General features: G+C 41.9%; 3 protein-coding genes across 4 annotated transcripts; 1 reads left to right on the plus strand and 2 right to left on the minus strand.

Moving 5' to 3' along the window:
• Position 1: 1 nt before the first annotated feature.
• slc26a6l1 (solute carrier family 26 member 6, like 1) lies at positions 2–9283 on the minus strand. Its single transcript, XM_068712115.1, has 19 exons — positions 8267–9283; positions 7956–8095; positions 7691–7801; positions 7396–7571; positions 7145–7309; positions 6107–6259; positions 5706–5788; positions 5451–5598; positions 5188–5301; positions 4698–4775; positions 4478–4573; positions 4245–4351; positions 3972–4041; positions 3798–3890; positions 2811–2921; positions 1948–2376; positions 1664–1718; positions 1430–1575; positions 2–1320 (listed from the first exon to the last, which is right to left on the minus strand). The coding sequence occupies exons 1-19, from the start codon at positions 8404–8406 to the stop codon at positions 1294–1296; spliced, it is 2442 nt and encodes an 813-aa protein (XP_068568216.1). The 5' UTR covers positions 8407–9283; the 3' UTR covers positions 2–1293.
• Positions 9284–9408: 125 nt separating this feature from the next.
• On the plus strand, positions 9409–13008 carry kbtbd12 (kelch repeat and BTB (POZ) domain containing 12). 2 transcript variants are annotated; one of them, XM_068712116.1, is made up of 6 exons: positions 9409–9497; positions 9953–11077; positions 11160–11430; positions 11609–11759; positions 11851–12048; positions 12146–13008. In XM_068712116.1, the coding sequence occupies exons 2-6, from the start codon at positions 10005–10007 to the stop codon at positions 12313–12315; spliced, it is 1863 nt and encodes a 620-aa protein (XP_068568217.1). In that variant the 5' UTR covers positions 9409–9497; positions 9953–10004; the 3' UTR covers positions 12316–13008. The 2 variants fall into 2 exon arrangements, with proteins under 2 accessions (XP_068568217.1, XP_068568218.1); XM_068712117.1 differs by having other exon boundaries at positions 9411–9497; positions 9995–11077.
• A 229-nt stretch (positions 13009–13237) lies between these two features.
• LOC137873737 (interactor of HORMAD1 protein 1) lies at positions 13238–16137 on the minus strand. The gene is made up of 8 exons (XM_068712119.1): positions 16028–16137; positions 15680–15745; positions 15304–15442; positions 14992–15128; positions 14844–14892; positions 14662–14746; positions 14260–14375; positions 13238–14149 (listed from the first exon to the last, which is right to left on the minus strand). The coding sequence occupies exons 2-8, from the start codon at positions 15730–15732 to the stop codon at positions 13433–13435; spliced, it is 1296 nt and encodes a 431-aa protein (XP_068568220.1). The 5' UTR covers positions 15733–15745; positions 16028–16137; the 3' UTR covers positions 13238–13432.
• Between the last annotated feature and the right edge of the window lie 934 nt (positions 16138–17071).

Here is a 17071-nt window from a genome sequence, read left to right on the forward strand (position 1 = left end):
TGGGATTATGCAACTGTAAAGAGATGATTTTGTTAAATATTGCTTGGATATTGTTATCTAGAGATGCACCAATTACTGATATCTGTCTGATAATGACTCAAATAGCTGGATCAGGTGTCGACAATAGGCTGATCGGATACCATTATTTTAATAAATAACAGTTCAGTACATTTATATCTGTGTATTTATTTGTTACAATTTTGTCAGGTCTGATGTTGCCTCACACATAAAAGACTGATCCCAGTCCCTTCCACACAGTGAGGCACACAGCGTATTAACTAAAGTACTGGTATCAGTGTCTGCATTGGGACCGAAAAAGTCAGATTGGTGCATCCCTATTGTTATACTTCTATTTTTGAATCTCCTATAATTTCCCTTTTTTCTTTTTTTTTTTTTTTTTTTTTTTTTAGGAATGTTGCACTAGAAACTCATTAAAACAGTTGAGACAAAAGAAATTCCCTTTGCATGCATTAGCTTCACAGATTGTCTGTTTGCTGTTGCTATGAGCAGAAATAATTGCACTTAAAAATTGAAATGGCTACTGCAAACATTTCAATATCCTTCCTTGTTAATGCTGCCATTACCAAAAAAAGGCTCACACTGTCCGTGTGACGCATGTTGTCTTGTATTTGTTCCTTGAATTATTTTCTAACAGATTCTTCTTGAACGGTATTCATTTTATTACTTGTATTTTTCTCTAAAAATGCACTCTTATCGTCCTCCCACTTTGAATAAAGTTAAATTAAACTCATGTGTCTTCCTACTTTAAAGATACGATTTAGAAATATAAATGTACGTCATCAGTCGTCTTGTGGAGTCTCAAACAGTATTGGAAAGGCCTCCGCTACAGTCTAAACTGCTCCATCGGGTATGGGAGAGTACAAGTCTCTGCACCGATCTGATGTCACGTTATCTTGTCATTCATCGGCTCATTTACGTGACGCAAGGAACAACAAGACGAGTCACTCGCGACCCGACCCGACCCGTACATGCTGCCCAATCGGTATAGGCCACTGCAGCTCTCAACAAGCTTGAGAAAGATCAGCAAAAAATGCCATCAGTTTGGCAATATTTTAGTTTGGAATATCTATCAAAAATGACTATATATATGTTTTTGTTTTGTAACGCACTGGTGTTGTAATCAGTATCGGGAAGGAAAAAATGGTATCGGAGCATCTCTGGTATCTATTCATTTACAAATAAAATGTCCTAAAAGTTTCTGATATTGCTCCCAGTCAATGTTGAGGTAGTTGTTCCATCTTCAGTGCTGGATATCCAGTTTGGTTGAAGTCCTTAAAGCTTTGTGGTGCTGTATGTGTCCTGAAATCGATCAGTTTGTAGATTTAGATTGAGGTAAAATGACATTAGTTCAATGAAAATGATTGAGTTTTAACATTGGACCACCTAAACATCAGCTGAATGTACTCACCACCGACGGCTCGTATCGGGGGAACGATGATGCTCCACGGTGGTCCAGGCAGTAGAGCACGGCGTCGTGAACGGAGGCAAAAAGACGCCTCTTAGTAACCGACTCGGAGAAGAAGTCACCAAGCTCTAATTGTTCCACCAGAGTGGCTGAAGAGGAAAACAGTTGTTAATAAAGGCAAAAGAATGAGCGCCACAATGAGCCCTTTCATGTAGTGGAGGAAGTGATGTCACTCACGTTGACAACCGGCCATGTAGACATCTACGTCAATCTCACTGAAGTCCTGGAAAATCTGTCAATAATGCAAATACAGAATATCTGTCCTCATTAAAAGCTACCACTTAACAATCTTTAAAAAAAACTCCCAAGCTCTATTTGGAAGCTTCTGAAATTACACTTATAGTATTTATTAAAAGGATTGGACACCTGGAGGACCTGAAAGGAAGAGGCTGTTCCTCTGAAGACATTTTTAGTTATGTTTTACGTTTCATTCAGGGCATATTTGTCCCTGTAGTACTTACATTTTTCATCGTCTTGATAGCCACTGTGTCAATGAAGTTAGCCGTGGAGAGGTCGATAATGATGGAGTGAATGTCCCAGGTCCACTTGCCCAGTGACCCAAGAGAGACGCGCTCCAGATCGTGACTCAGCGTGTCCTCGCTGCTGGAGCCCAGAGTGGTGGTGTCCCCGTCCTGCAGCTCAGACATCCACCCTAAGCTGGTGGAGTCTGGTTCTCCTCCCTTCAGGTACTCCCATCTGCAGGGGCCGTCTGGTGTTTGAGGGGCGATGGGGATGACGAACACTGTCCCGTTCTCCCTCTCAGTCCAGTCCTGCTCCTCCTCGTCCGTAACGATCCCGTCCGCGCTCGTGGCCTTCCAGCGGCCGGCCTCTTCCTCCACGGAGAACACCGGCGCTCCAGACAGCTGTGTAGCAGCTCTCTGTGCCCGTCTCTGCAGCGGCGGGTGAGGAAGAAACTTCGATTAAGTATTAGAGTACGTTGACTTTTTGGTAGCTTGGCCATCGGTCAGCGACTGTAGGTCTATCCAGATAGATAGATAGATAGATAGATACTAACTTTATTGATCCCGCGAGGGGAAATTATTTTGTTACAAGCAGCAATAGGTTACAGAGCAGCAATGGGTCACAGGTAAAAAATCTTATTATATATAAAGAAAAAAAGAAAAAGAAAAATACACGTCAGAAAAAAAAAGAAAAGAAAAAGAAAAATACAAGAAAAATACACGTCACAATATATACAATTATAATATCCAGTGTGACAGCAGGCACTCTTCAGACAACTATAGGCCAAACACTAGAACATATAGAGTGGTCCTTAAAATGTTTTCTACATTTTCTATAAACTACAGCTCGTTTGTACACACACCTCTTTCTTGGCTTGCCTTTTCGCCCGTCTCTCTGCCCTCTTTTCTCTACGTCTCTGTTTGGCCTCCTGCCTCTTCTTGTAGATAATCATTTTACTGATGTCAAGCCCGCTCTGAAAATGGATAAAACATCATCTGCATCTTATTCAAATATAACTGGGAACAAAGAACAAGAAATTATTGCTTTGATAAAGAAGAAATTAGAAGAGATTAGAGTCTGGAACAATTAGTCAATTAGCTGATTCATCGACTGTCAGAAATTGAATCGTCAAGTATTTTTGATAAAAGGTTAAAGGGAAAATTTGTCACTTTTTTTTGTGTATGTCCTATCAATGTTGAATCAATACATTCCTCTGTGCGTGCTGTACCGACCCAGAAGGCAGTGCAGTTTGCAGCTGCAAAATCTGTTCTTCCTGCATCCAGCGCCCTCATTTGACATGGCAGTGACGTAGTAGTGGACGGAAGGAAGAACTACGAACTAGTTCAGCTTGGATTTCTGGTCTCCGCCTCTTGGGAGTTACAGTGTTTTGGCTGACTCGGATATTCAGCTGTATTTATTCAAGCCAGAGCATTCAGCTGAATAAATGCAGCGGAGAGAGAGAGGTTCTCTTTCGCTGAGGAAGTTATTGCTTCAATTGACGACATTTACCATTAAAATGTTGGCCTTTTTTTTCCCCCCTTTAATGGTTTTAGTCAGTTTAAAATGCAAAACATTTTCCATTCTCCAGTCTCTGAAACGTGGGGATTTGCTGGTTTTCTTTGTCACATATGATATTAATCTGAATATCTTTGGGTTTTAGACTGTTGGTAAGACAAGGAATTTGAAGACAAAAACACCTTGGGCATTTTCTAGAAATAGAATCATGAGATTACTAATTATTAATGAAAAACGTACATTAGTTGCAGCCGTAGAGTATATATATATATATATATATATATATATATATATATATATATATTATATAGTATTACTAGGAGGGAGAACAAACCTTTTCTTTCAGAGCCTCAAGGTAGAGATCAGCATTGGCGAAATATACCGTAGCAGAGGAGCGAAATATAGTGACACCTGGAATCTCTCTCGCCTGCCAAATAGCAAAAAAGTTATTCGCTTTTTTTGCGAAGCGAGAAGCTATAATGTACGATTTCTTATATTGCTGTCTCACCTCTCCGTGGGTCTCTATATCCACGTACAGTTCTGTACCTGGAACATTTCCCAGAACAGAGTACGTTGGCCTGGATGGAATAAAAACAACATTATTATGCGTGTGCAATATGTTTTTATATAGTATTTTGTCTAATCGGGCAGTTCTTGCAGCCTAACATCAGTTACTAATATGTTCTCTCTAACACACACACACACACACACACACACACACACACACACACACAGTATGACTCAGACACTTATACTATGATGAGGTGCAGAGGAGTCTTACAGCTGAGTTCTGAAGATAACAGTCATCAGAGCAAAAATGATTGACGCTGCCAGACCCAGATCCAGATTGAGCAGCATGGTTGACACCCAAGTGACCAACCACACCACCTGGTGGATGCAGCGTGACATTACATATTCTTTAGTAGGATTATGAAAAGGCAACGAGAGTAATGACACACTTACAGATTCAACACCACAGCAAGTTGTATTTTAAATGAGCAATACATTTCTCACCAGATCAATCTTGCTGCGTTTCCACAGTGTCACAATGTCAGAGTACTGCTTGAACATCCCCTTAAGATTTACAAAGACGACTGCTGCAAGGACGGCCTGAAACAAAGCACACCCGCATGTGTACGTGATCAATCAGATGTGTAACACAAAAAAAAACATGTCATGCATCATAAAAATGTACGGCAAATCTACAGAAAGCATGAGTTGTAGAGCGACCAACCGTTGGCAGCTCCTGGAACAGAGGTCCGAGCTTCAGTATAGTCACCAACACAATGAGAGCAGAGGCCACTCCAGCCATCTGCAAGAACAACACAAAGGTTGCTTCTGGTTTTATCAAACTATTTGTGTTAAACAGGCATGTAAACATACTCGTTTCTTCATCAGAAATTAATATCTTGACAGCACATATTACCAATATTTAGTGGTACTTTGAAGTCTGATTTTCAATACTTAATTGATTTGATATAGTGTCCACCTTCTCAACCACAGTCGCAGTACATGTTCTAGTAGCATCCGTTTTGAATTTCCACATGGTTCTTATATACATAATGCGGTTATGATCGTTTCTTTCTTTTTTTTACCCTACCTCGATCATCCTCAAATGGGTCACATGCATTATATGTTTGGAGTATAACTACTGCATGTTGCATGTCCACAGTACTTGTGAGGCCATGCTGATGTCGTGTTTTTAACTTCTGTCGCTCACTCACTTGTGTTTTTCCTCCGGTGGTCTCTTGGATGAGACTTCGAGACATGGAGGCGCAGACAGAGAAGCACTGGAAGAAGCCTCCCACTGCATTGCTGAGACCCAGCGCCACCAGCTCCTGCAGCAGGGCGGGGAAAAAAAAAAAAAAACCCACAAGAAACACAAGGAATGAGCAGGGAAATACAGAGAGAAAGGAATGCAGCAGTATGATAACGGTATCTGTATCTGCAGGACTACAACAGGACTTTAATAAGAGTTGTGGTTTACCTGGTTACTGTCCACGTTGTAGCCATGTTTCAGTGCAAATGTTTTGCCTAGTGAAATAGATATGGCGTATCCAACCATGGCCAATGCAAAAGCGTCACCAATAACTTCTCCAAAAAGACTTGCATCTGGTACACTGGGGTAACTCAGACTGGTGCAAAGGCAGAGGAGAAGGAAATGAGTTTGTGCTAAACAAGCTGGAAATATGACTCAACAAATAATAATTACGCTGGTAGAACTTGGACCCCCAATGCTTACCCATTAGGAATCTCTCCAACAACTGAAATAGTGTAGTTGCTGTTCAAGTGGGTATAGGTTGATATTAATGTCCCTGCCACAATCTAAAGCCATTACAGAAAGCATACAGATCATAAACACAGACACACAACCAAAGTCAGATTTCACAACATAGCAGACCTTCAATGATTACAAATCTGGTGAATCATATGCTAGATGTGAACCTAATTATTAGCCATAAATAGTTCCTTTTTTTTGCTGTGATCTGCACAAACGCAGAGGCCCGGGCACTACTGCTGATTCAGCTGCTTAGCTCCACGGTGTCTGCGCTTTTTCCAGTGCTGCAACATCAGCGGCTCCACAGAGCACAGAGGTGATAAACATGAGGAGAGGCCAGAGAGCGTGTCCGCTCATCCACCGACCGTGATGAGCTCCACCGGGATCGGCACCGGCAGCTTCGGACTGAGAAACGAGTTGAGCTCCTTGGCTGAAATGAGAAACGCCATGGACACAGCGCTGACCAACAGCGTGGGAAGATGAGTGCGTGGCAGCAACATGCAAACGTCCTTCAGAATCTAAAAATGGAATTTGGAAAAGCGGGCGATGGTTAAAGCTTTCTACCGTACGCATTGAAACACACATGCTTAGCTGCACACAACAAATGATTGTAAGTCAGAATTCAGTATAAGATACATCCACAATGTTAACTTATTCACCGATCTATAATGTACACTTATCTTAAAATAAATACAAAATTTAGATTTATTACCTATTATACTTATTATATTTGGGCTTGTTTTAAATCTCTAGTCTATTCTAGTTCTCTACTATTTAGTGACGTTTTTTTGTTTGTGTCTTGAATGTCCTTTTGTGGGGTTTTTTTCTTTCTTTTGCACTTCGTCTCGATGCTTTTGATGTTTTGTGTGAAGCACTTTGAATTGCCTTGTTGCAGAAATGTGCCATATAGATAAACTTGCCTTGCATTAAGAGAATCTCAGACCTCATCTAAGTGTTGAGTATCTGGGTGACCATGGGTCCAAAATGACCTCAAAATGGTATAAATGAAGAACGGAGCCAGAACAATCAGGCTTGCTCATCATTTATCAAATCAAACGCTTCCTTCATATCAGGCATGAAAGCATCACACTCAAACGATGTTTCATGAGGATCATATTTTGTTTCAAATTGTCACGTTTCATCACTCTTGTGTCTCTCAGGTCTCGCTTTGTTGTAAAGCAATTATGTGTGTTCTTATGTAACTACATATTTATATTCTCTTGTAATACACATTCATCATCTCAAGACACTTCCTGGTTAAATAAAGGTGAAATGAAAATGAACCTGGGGAACACACATCAAACTCTTTTGTGAATGTTACTTTTTTTTATGACATTATCGTATCAGCGCTGGTGCATCGACAAAAATGCAGCAATCAGAACCAAATAGTTGACGGTACTCACATACACCAGTGAAAAGGGCCCGCTAAACCGGGTCGGTGAAACTCCAAAGATGTGCTTGAGTTGTGCCACCACAGCATGGGCTGCAGCTGCCGTTGTGTAAGCCCGCACCAGAGGTTCAGACAAGTAGGTCTCCACAAATCCAAACTTTACCAAACCCAGAACCACCTACGCAAACAAGCATTTCATTTGAATTGAGTATTGGCAGCTGTAACGACGGAACACAACATGAGGATCCCTGTGGGTGTCCAGACCTGAATGAGTCCTCCTAGGACAGTGGTAGCAACCGCCACCTGCACCCTGTACGAGTCCCGGGCGGTGATGTCCACCTCCGCCGTGACGTTGGTCCCATTTGTTATGAGGAAAGCCGAGTCTGGAGCAAGTCTCTCTGTCACACTACCCACCATGATGCTGAGCACAGTAAATGTACCTGAACACAATGATAGATAGCAGCACATATCATTTACATGGGGGTTATAATGGCTACAGTTACGTCTCTCTCTCTCTCTCTCTCTCTCTCTCTCTCTCTCTCTCTCTCTTTCTACTTACCAATCGAGATATGACGTGACGTTCCAAAAAAGAAGTAGATCAACGTTGGATAGAGGGACGAGTAGAGCCCAAATACAGGAGGTACAGAAGCCAACAATGCATATGCCAAACCTGTGGATTTTGAGTCAAAATGATACATTCGGTTTTGGTAATGCACCCTCATTTTCATGAAATTCACTTATGTGATGACTGTGAAAAAAAAAAAAATCGGACTCTTCTGCAGGATTGTGGATATTAACTCGACCGTGATCGACTGTTGTCATACCTTGCGGCAGGTGCATTATGCCCACACTGATGCCAGAGATGAGGTCTGGCATGCCATAGTCCCAGATTGAGTACTTGGGCAGCCAGTACAACAAAGGCAAGCTGCTCATCACACTGTGTTTCAGTTTGGGTGCTGTGCATCTGGAAGAGATTTGAAGGATACACATCGACAAAAGTTAAGTCTTTTATCGGCTGATATCTTAAAGCATACATTTACAGAATTTTTTTTTTTTTTTTCTGGTTACTTTGACAAAAAGATCAGACCTGACATCACATCAAAGTTACAAGATCAAGCCGCACAATTTGCCTTACCTTAAGGAGTCTTTGAGGCGTTCAGTTAGAGAAGGCCGAGTGTCAGAGGCTGTTTTCCTCTGCGTTACCTCTTCCAGTCTCTGCTCATCAAGCACTTCCCGCTCCACTCTGTATTTCCCAAGTCTACGTGTGGAGTCCATTGAGCTGGATTGGTCAAATATCTGTGCAACTTCAATGATTTTACTCTTTTCGGGTAAAAAAAAAGAGTAAAATCTTTTCTCGGGAAAAGGTGATTTATTCCAAAGACTTTTTTCGACAAACGGTTCACCAAACTGTCAAGAGGACAACTGTATCTGCATATGTACATCATATTTCCCTAATGATTAACTATAGTCATGACAATGACGGCTGACCGGAAGAAGCAAAGGATGTAGTTATAGTCTTAAAGTGGAAAAATATTAACTCAATTATTAACTCAATTTCAATGGATGTTTGACAGGTTTTTTCCACATCCTTCCAGCTCTTTTTTTTTTTTTTTTTCCCCATTCACTTGCAAAAGTAAAGCTAATGACCCATGAAATGTAACCTTAAGCTCAAATGATATCGGTCAAGTGAGTCTTTATGACGGCTACTTCTGAACAAAATACTTAAAATATTCAAAAACTAGTCTACTAGCGGTCAGTTAATACCCAACACAATGCTGGCAAAGTAAAATGTATAAATACATATAGTATACAAGCTTTATTATTATTAATTAGTACAACAATTTGAATAATTCTGATTAGGATAAGGTCTGATTTTTGCACCGCGAGGACGTACGGTACACTGGGCCTTTAAGATAGCGCCGTCATGAAATCTGAATCCGAGCTTGAAGCAACGTTTCATTTCAGTCATTCCAGAGCCGCACGCACGTGACCGAGGCAAACTAAGTGGAACAAAGAATTCCTCCAAACACACAGCACAACGTAATGCCAATGAGTCAAATGAGGAATGTTAAAATGATTCACGATATTTGTCACTTGTCACGGCTTAAAAACAAACCCTCTCCTGGTCATTCCAACCCTTACTGACCTACTTGCTGTCTGCCTCGACACCGTCTATTTTGGGTTAGCAGCTCAGAGGGCCACAGCAGTGAAGGGGGCACATATTTTTCTGTCTCTGCCAGAGCTCAGACCCTCTCTAAACCCCCCCCCCACTCACTGCTGCATTAGGCAACATCAACAACACGTGAAAAACATGGATATTTACTCGTCTTTTTAGACCGCGGAGAGCAGAGGAGCTGGAGACTATGGTAAGGCTTTTTTTAAACAAGTGAATGCTCTACGACGTGAACAGATGTAGTGCTAACTTATGACACATGTGATTTGGACAATATTAGTATTTGTTATATCCAAAGCTAATTAGATATTCTGCTTAAATGTGAAGTTCATGGAAACATGTTTACAGCTTTGCTATTACTTAATCCATTATGGGGATGTGGTATTGTATTACTTAAATATGCTTTAAATGGTTAAAATCGTCGTATTGTTGCATTGATTTCTCATGGTTAATCAAGTAATACAATAATTACTTAATTATTTTATCTATATTTTCATTGTCAGAGTACCAAGTTACCAGTTATAGCATTACATACAATTACATTTCACACCAGCATGTGCTTATTAAACTGCTGTTTGATATATTGATGGCTGCTATGCATTTGTTTCTGTTTTTTTTCTTTTTTTTTTCCCCTTTTGTTTTTTCCAGAGACAACGTCCTGTAACTTTTTAAATATTGTTTCTAAAACAGTTGAGGCAAAATGGATTTCGCGGCCAAACATGGGCTGGTGCTGCTCGACCAGCTGAGGAAGATGAGGGAGGGCGAGCATCTGACAGATGTGGTGCTGGTTGCCGAGGGCATCAGCTTCCCATGTCATCGGGTCGTTCTGTCCGCCTTCAGCCCATACTTCCGTGTGATGTTCACATGCGGGCTGCGTGAGTGCAACAACAGAGAGATATTCTTGCGTGACACCCCTGCGGACAGCCTGGCCCTCCTCTTGAACTACATGTACTGCTCCGATCTTCCTCTCACCAACGCCAATGTACAAGGCATCTCCATCGCAGCTTTTCTCCTGCAGATGGACGACGTCTTCACTCGCTGCCAGCTGCACATGACCGAGAACATGGACGCCTCCAACTGCCTTGGCGTGCACTACTTCGCCCGTGACCTCGGTGCAGAGGAACTGGCCGACCACGCTCAGCGCTACCTGCGGCAGCACTTTGACCAAGTCTGCCAAAACGAGGAGGTCCTTGAGCTGGAGGCCCATCAGCTGGGAAAGCTCCTGACCTCCGATGACCTTAATGTTTCGCAAGAAGAGACCATCCTGGATGTTGTCCTACGCTGGGTCAAACACACCACTCTGATGGACGGAGAGGTCCGTAATCCGCACCTTCCGGAGCTCCTGAGGAAAGTCCGTCTGCCACTGATAAATGCTGACTACTTAAGGGAGGCGATGAAGAGGAACACGGCCCTGCTGGCAGATGCTGAATGTCTGGAGATTCTCCATCAAGCCTTGGAGGTCACAGCCATGCATCCCTCAGCGGCACCGCGTAAACTAAAGCTGCGTTACGGCATGGAGACCACGGATCTGCTGCTCTGCGTTGGAAACGACGGCGGAGGGATCAGGACAAGATACGGCAACTACACCGAGCGCAGCTTTTGCTACGCCCCATCCACAGGCCGAATCTACTACATCACTTCGCCTCGCTATGCAGACGCTCTGGGGTACGTGTGCGCCGGGTTGGTAACCGAACGAAATGACATTATAGTGGCAGGAGAGGTAGATGCGCGAAGAATGGCCCGACAGAAGGACATGAATGTGGAGATTTACAGGTAAGACATTAGGCGACACACTTGATGACTCTGTGTTTGCACGCACGCAGGTGGCACTGATTTTTTTAGCTTGGGTCGCCAGGTACAAAGTAGAGGCCCAAGGAAGCTGGGAGTGCCTGACGTCGGCCGAGTACCGCGATTCATACGCCCTGGGGTCACTGGGTGACACCCTGTACCTGCTGGGTGGGCAGATGAAGCTGAAGAACCAGTTTCTCATCACCAACTGTGTCGAGCGATGGTCTCTGCAAGGAGGACCCTGGCGCAGTGCAGCACCCCTGCCTATACCGTTAGCCTATCACAGCGTGGTCAGGATGAAAGATCGCCTTTATGTGATGGGTGGTCGAACCCCGCAGGTGACGTCGGAAAAACCGTATTTACAAGAGTTGACTTCTTAGCAATTACTGTGAAACAAAGAATCAGACTTCGACACGTTCAACATAAGCCCGGTGTCTGCATGCGACTCCTCTCTAACTGCACCTGTTCTGCTTTATCACCCCCCACCCCCCCATCCCTTCGCTTCCAACCGTCCAGTCATACCGAATGGATGATGAGCCCGACCGTCTTAGTAACCGTCTCCTGGAGTATGACCCAAACACAAATAAGTGGACGGAGCTAGGTCCCATGAAGCACTCAAAGTACCGCTGCAGTGCCGTTGTGCATAATGGCGAAATCTTCGTGATGGGTAATATTTTGTTTTTGTCGTGATCTTTTAAATCTCTCTTGGAATGCATGTATTGTGATCATTTGGTGATAAAAAACGAGCTGTTTTGCAGGGGGTATTGGATGCGAGGGTGTGGATCGTGGACAATCACGCCGCTGCCTCGACGCGGTGGAGATCTACAACCCAGAAGGAAATTATTGGAGGGATGGGCCGCCTCTCCCATCTCCACAGCTCTCACTGCGCACCAACGCCTCAAACGCAGGAGTGGTGGGAGGCAAGATCTACGTGTGTGGATACTACAAGGGAGCAGGTGATGAAAGAATAGACATATCCAATCATATTCAATGAATTCAGAGCTTCGAAAGATGACTCCAAGTGACTACGTTCCGTTTCTTAACTTCCTTTAGATCGTCACGACGATATAACGAAAGACATTTTGGAGCTGGACCCGTGGGAGAACCGGTGGACTGTGGTGGCTCGGCACGCTCTGATGCACGACAACTACGACGTCTGTTTAGTGGCAAATCTCAACCCAAGGGGACTCATGTCCCCACCTGCAGACTTGGTTAAGCAGTGACACCCCTGTCAGATCAAGTCAAAGTCTGTGTGGGAGAATTAGCGAAGGGAAAAAAAATTATGAATTATCAAAGCACTTATTGCTGGGCCAAAGGCATTGGTTTCTGCACGCTTAGTGATTTACACGTTGTTAAGAGACTCTCATGTCAATGAGAACAGAACAGATATTTGTAAATAAAGTGTTTATTATTTGAAATCTTAAACATCTGCAGAAGTTGATCACCGGAATCCTGCAGCTGTTTGGCCACACAGCATTATCAGCAACACCAGGAGATGATTGATTTGTGAAATGAAGCAGACGTACATTAGTTATAATTAGAGCTGAAACGATAAGTCGATTGACAAAATGAATCGGCGTTATCGTTTCAGTCCAGCTTCTCAAAACGAAGAAACTGAAGACATGGCTTCTCAGAACACGTGAATCAATTTGTTGACTATTTAACATTTCATAGACTAGTAAATCAATAATAAATGAACTAAAAAAAATTGTTTGCACTTTATATAACGTAGCTCTAATTGTAAGTATGGACTTTGATACAAATTATACCAAGATTTAAGTATCTGATCCATCTGTTGCAGTGTAAATACTAAAGATTTAGAATAGAACACAAAGTTGAATATGCGTTATATTAATCAATTGTTCTTTTTGTGGAACGCTTGCTAAAGCATAATAAAATGTTTTCCTGCACCTTAACATCTCTGGAGCGTGGGTGTTTATTTGAAAACAAGACAATTCTTTGTTTGTTTTTTTTTAATGTCACATCAACAGAATAAGTACAGAATAAATAAATGTTAAAAAAAATCAGGAGACAGTTAAGTGAACAATATGTTTTTTTTATGTCAGCTGAATAACTTAAAATATGTTATTGTATTTGTGTGTCAGTCTGTCCTAAACGTACTTATGAGTACCTTTTAAACCCCTCCCCCATAAGTATAAGACAATAAACATTCAATGTTCTCATTTAAAAAAACTGAATATCTCTACAACTATTATAACATAGGTCATAAGTAATGATAAATATTTCAATAAACCTTTCTGACTTTTACTGACTGACTGCTTTCATCCTTCACTCGTCCTCTAAAAGCCGGAGTCACAGTCCTTCAGATGTTCCCTCGTGTCAGTCAAACAACTGCCAGAGGCTTTGAGGCTTCACTAGGGTCCCTCTCTCGGGCTCCGCTGAGAGCTTCTCTAAGATGGATTCGATTCCCGCGAGGCACACGGAGCCGTTGCTGTCCGGAGACCAGCAGCTGAGAGGGGTGATGAAACACCCTTCAGCTATGGACCTCATCTCCCAGTTTGGCCTTTTGAGGCAGTCTGGGTTGAGACTCTCCTGGCTGGTTAACGCGTTCGGATCCTGACGCTCACAGGGAGACGTTGAAACGGTTTCTTGTTCGTCACAGTTCACGAGAGGGTCACGGTTTTCATTCGTGACAGCGCACTTACGCCTCTGCGAGAGCACCAGCGATCTCTTTTGCCGCTTTTTGTGGCCTCTCAGAGTGGATTTCTTCTTGATGGCGTAGCTGGGATGCTGAGGGGGAACTTCAGCCTTAGCGTGTTCAGCGTTGTGTGACTTGCGTCTAAGCTGCATGCCTTCCAGCTTGTTGTCCTGCAGGATGGCGGAGGACGGCTGCCCCAGCTCTGGTGACGTCTGGCTGGCATTGTCCGTCCCTCTCTCTGGGCCGGCTTGGGCCGAGTGCTTCGATACTAAGGCGCTGTGCAGCTTCAGAGCCTCTTCAAGCATGTTCCGTCCTCTCGCCTGCTCCTTTCTCAGACTCTCCACAGTACTCTGCAAGCTTTGCAGATTTGAACCGAGTTCTGCTGTGATGTCCCCACGCTAAATGGTAAAAAAAATAAGTTTCATCTATAACTAATCGGAAACATTAACCACCAAAATCTACTTTGAGCCAACTGAAGCTTCAGCAATCTTGACCAAATGCTACAAACCTTTTGCGCACTCTCCTCCAATTCAGTTATCATCTCTTTCTGGGAGTTCACTTTATTCAGCAGAGTCTCAAACTGCAGAGAAATGTCACTCTGAAGACTGCTGACGTTATTTTGCACTAAGATGAATGGACAAAAACACAGAAATGTGCTTATAAAGAAAATATTTCATTTAATGCACAGAAGTCAATTTATTTATTTTTTAAGTATGGAACTGTAAATAAAATGTCCAAATTAGAGGAAATGATGGGTGACCAATATTTAATTATTGTGCCAAGAGCACCATCTACTGGCAATAACACACGTTTGCTTGTGCGCTTTTTTTTACAGAATGTAGAGAGCAACTGGAAGTTCAATCATTCCAACAAAAACTACATTTAAAAAAAAATAAATTAGGAAACTTACAGGTTGATGCAAAGTTGTCAAATTTTTTAAGGATCGTTTGACACGCTGCAGTATTTCTCTCTGTGCCAGTGACCAGCTGTTGGATCTGAAAAACATGGCAGTATTTGTTTTTTAATCTACAAAAAAAAAAAAGGAACTGCATAATCGAAGCAACGACAGAATGGATGCTCATCATCACTTACATTGTTGAGTGTTTCTCGAAAATGATTACATTCTTTGGCTAAAATCTCACTGTTAAAGCAAAAGGACAGATATGATCAGAAGTGATTAGTCCGACTTCTTTCATAAATGGCACAAGTATTCATAGTGAGTAGCGCGTTTAAGTCACACCCATCCGTTTTCTCTTTGGCCTTTTTCTTGTCCTCTTCAAATGTATCCAGTATTCCAGAAGTTTTGCGCTTGTCCTTTAATTCTCCAAACAGGAAAGGTTTAGTGTGATAACTGCTTGAAAGCTTTGGGTCACTTCCCTAAAAAAAAAAAAAAAAAAGTAAAATGGAGGTTAAGCGCTGTAGACACAAGACATAACTAATGTTCACATAATCTGAGTAAGTAATAATGCCTTGAAACCACAGTGATCCGTCCATGGATCTGGGTACTCACAGATATCACTGCCGCTTGTAAAATTGAGTTGATGAACCTCACCTCTTGTGAACTTTGTTGGGAGGTCCTGGATGACAAACTCATATCTTGAGACAGGCCTTGCGAGTTTTCAGGCCAAAACTGAGACCCAAAGAACAACTGAGAGTCTGTGAAGCTGGAGTAGCCGCTGGTAGCAACATTTCTGTGGATCGTTTCATCCCCACAAGGTTTGAGGAGGAAAGAAAAAACACAAAAACACAATATCTCGTGCAGCAAAACGGAAAGTGTTTGTATAAATGAGGTAAAACACACAGATACACACGTAAAACATCGTTTCAAACTATGGATCACAGCTTCGTATCACATTATTCACAGTTGGAGAGAAGAAACCTAAATAGCTGATAGAGTCATGGTCAAGTAGCAAACTCAAGCTAACTACCTGCTTCCAGTTGGGAGGCCCAGCATCTCCTTTATGTTCCTCGAATGATTCATTGCGTTTGATTACCTGTTTGTAAAGGCAACATGTTAGCAGTAATTGTAGCTGGCAATGTCTTCGAGAATCGTTCAACTTGTCAAAGTCGTGCGAGCTAGTGTTACCGTTAGTTAGCATTGACGCTAATCTAGAAAATGCTTCACTAGCTAACTTTAAATAAGATGGAGTCAATATGAATTTAGAAAATCTCTTCAAACCTTAACTATGCTATTCATCTTCAATCTAGTTGTGTGCAGTGGTTGTCGTGGATTAAATACGCTATAAACACTAAGATATTGTTTTTAATTGACTCACATTCCGCAGAGTACGTGTTGATGACGAGTGGAAGGTCGACAACCGGCAATAACCTCGCGAGGATTTAAATCTCCCGCCATGTGACCTTCTCCTTCCACAGCGAGGCTACATTCAGGGTCCCTCGGAAAAGTTACTTAGTTAGTTTGTCAGTTAGTTAGTTAGTTAACAACTGCATTGCCCACATTGTAGAAAATTGTCAACATTTGATGATGAAGTGGTACATTATTGTCACTAATTCAATAAATAAAGGTTTACTATCAATGCTGGATAGTTCATCTGATAATCCAGAGAGCTCCATTGTCCGAGGGCCCCCAAAAGGGCCCCCAAAATCCCTTTACTGTTGTTAACTGGGTGTGTATTGTATACAGTTTCTTCAGTTGGACTCATTAACAAACCCCCACTGACTCTGATACTCTGACAATGTCTTCTTAAACACCCTTGCACTCCTTTCCCTATTAATATACACTTGACACTTTAATAATATACTTGTTTTAATATACTCTTATTTGTTTGTTTATTTACCATCTTTTTATATTTTATTGTAAATTTACATACAGTACATACCTACAGTATACAATGCACATATGGCTTAAGTGTGGCGTCAGTAGGGGCCCAATAGTTTAAAAAAAGGTTTCCTAGGGGACATGTAACAGGTGAATCTGGCCAATATAGTGATTTATTGGCTGCATTTTATTTAGTTGCAGTGACACTAACCCAGTAAGCATGTAGGCTAACTGGCAATGTAATGGAGCCATACTTATTGTTATTAATTGCACCTGTGCCTTTTCTTGCCAAGACATGTTAAATTGTTTTAATCTTGAATTATTTATCATATAATAGGCTTCCCAAAGAGTACATTGTGAGTAAAAAAACAATTATCTGAATGGAAGTATTAGCTATAACCTCTTCAACTAAAAAAAGACAATTCATTAAAAAACATTGTAATTTAGAACATTATCCTTCAATTTCAATGATATTCAAATTCAAATCTAGTTGCAGTGACATCAATTTCAGAAACATGCTGATATTCTTTTTTTTCCAATT

Source organism: Cebidichthys violaceus, unplaced genomic scaffold (assembly GCF_023349555.1).
Source record: "Cebidichthys violaceus isolate CVI_PGR_0920_01 unplaced genomic scaffold, fCebVio1.0.p SCAF_17, whole genome shotgun sequence".
Classification (NCBI taxonomy): domain Eukaryota; kingdom Metazoa; phylum Chordata; class Actinopteri; order Perciformes; family Stichaeidae; genus Cebidichthys; species Cebidichthys violaceus.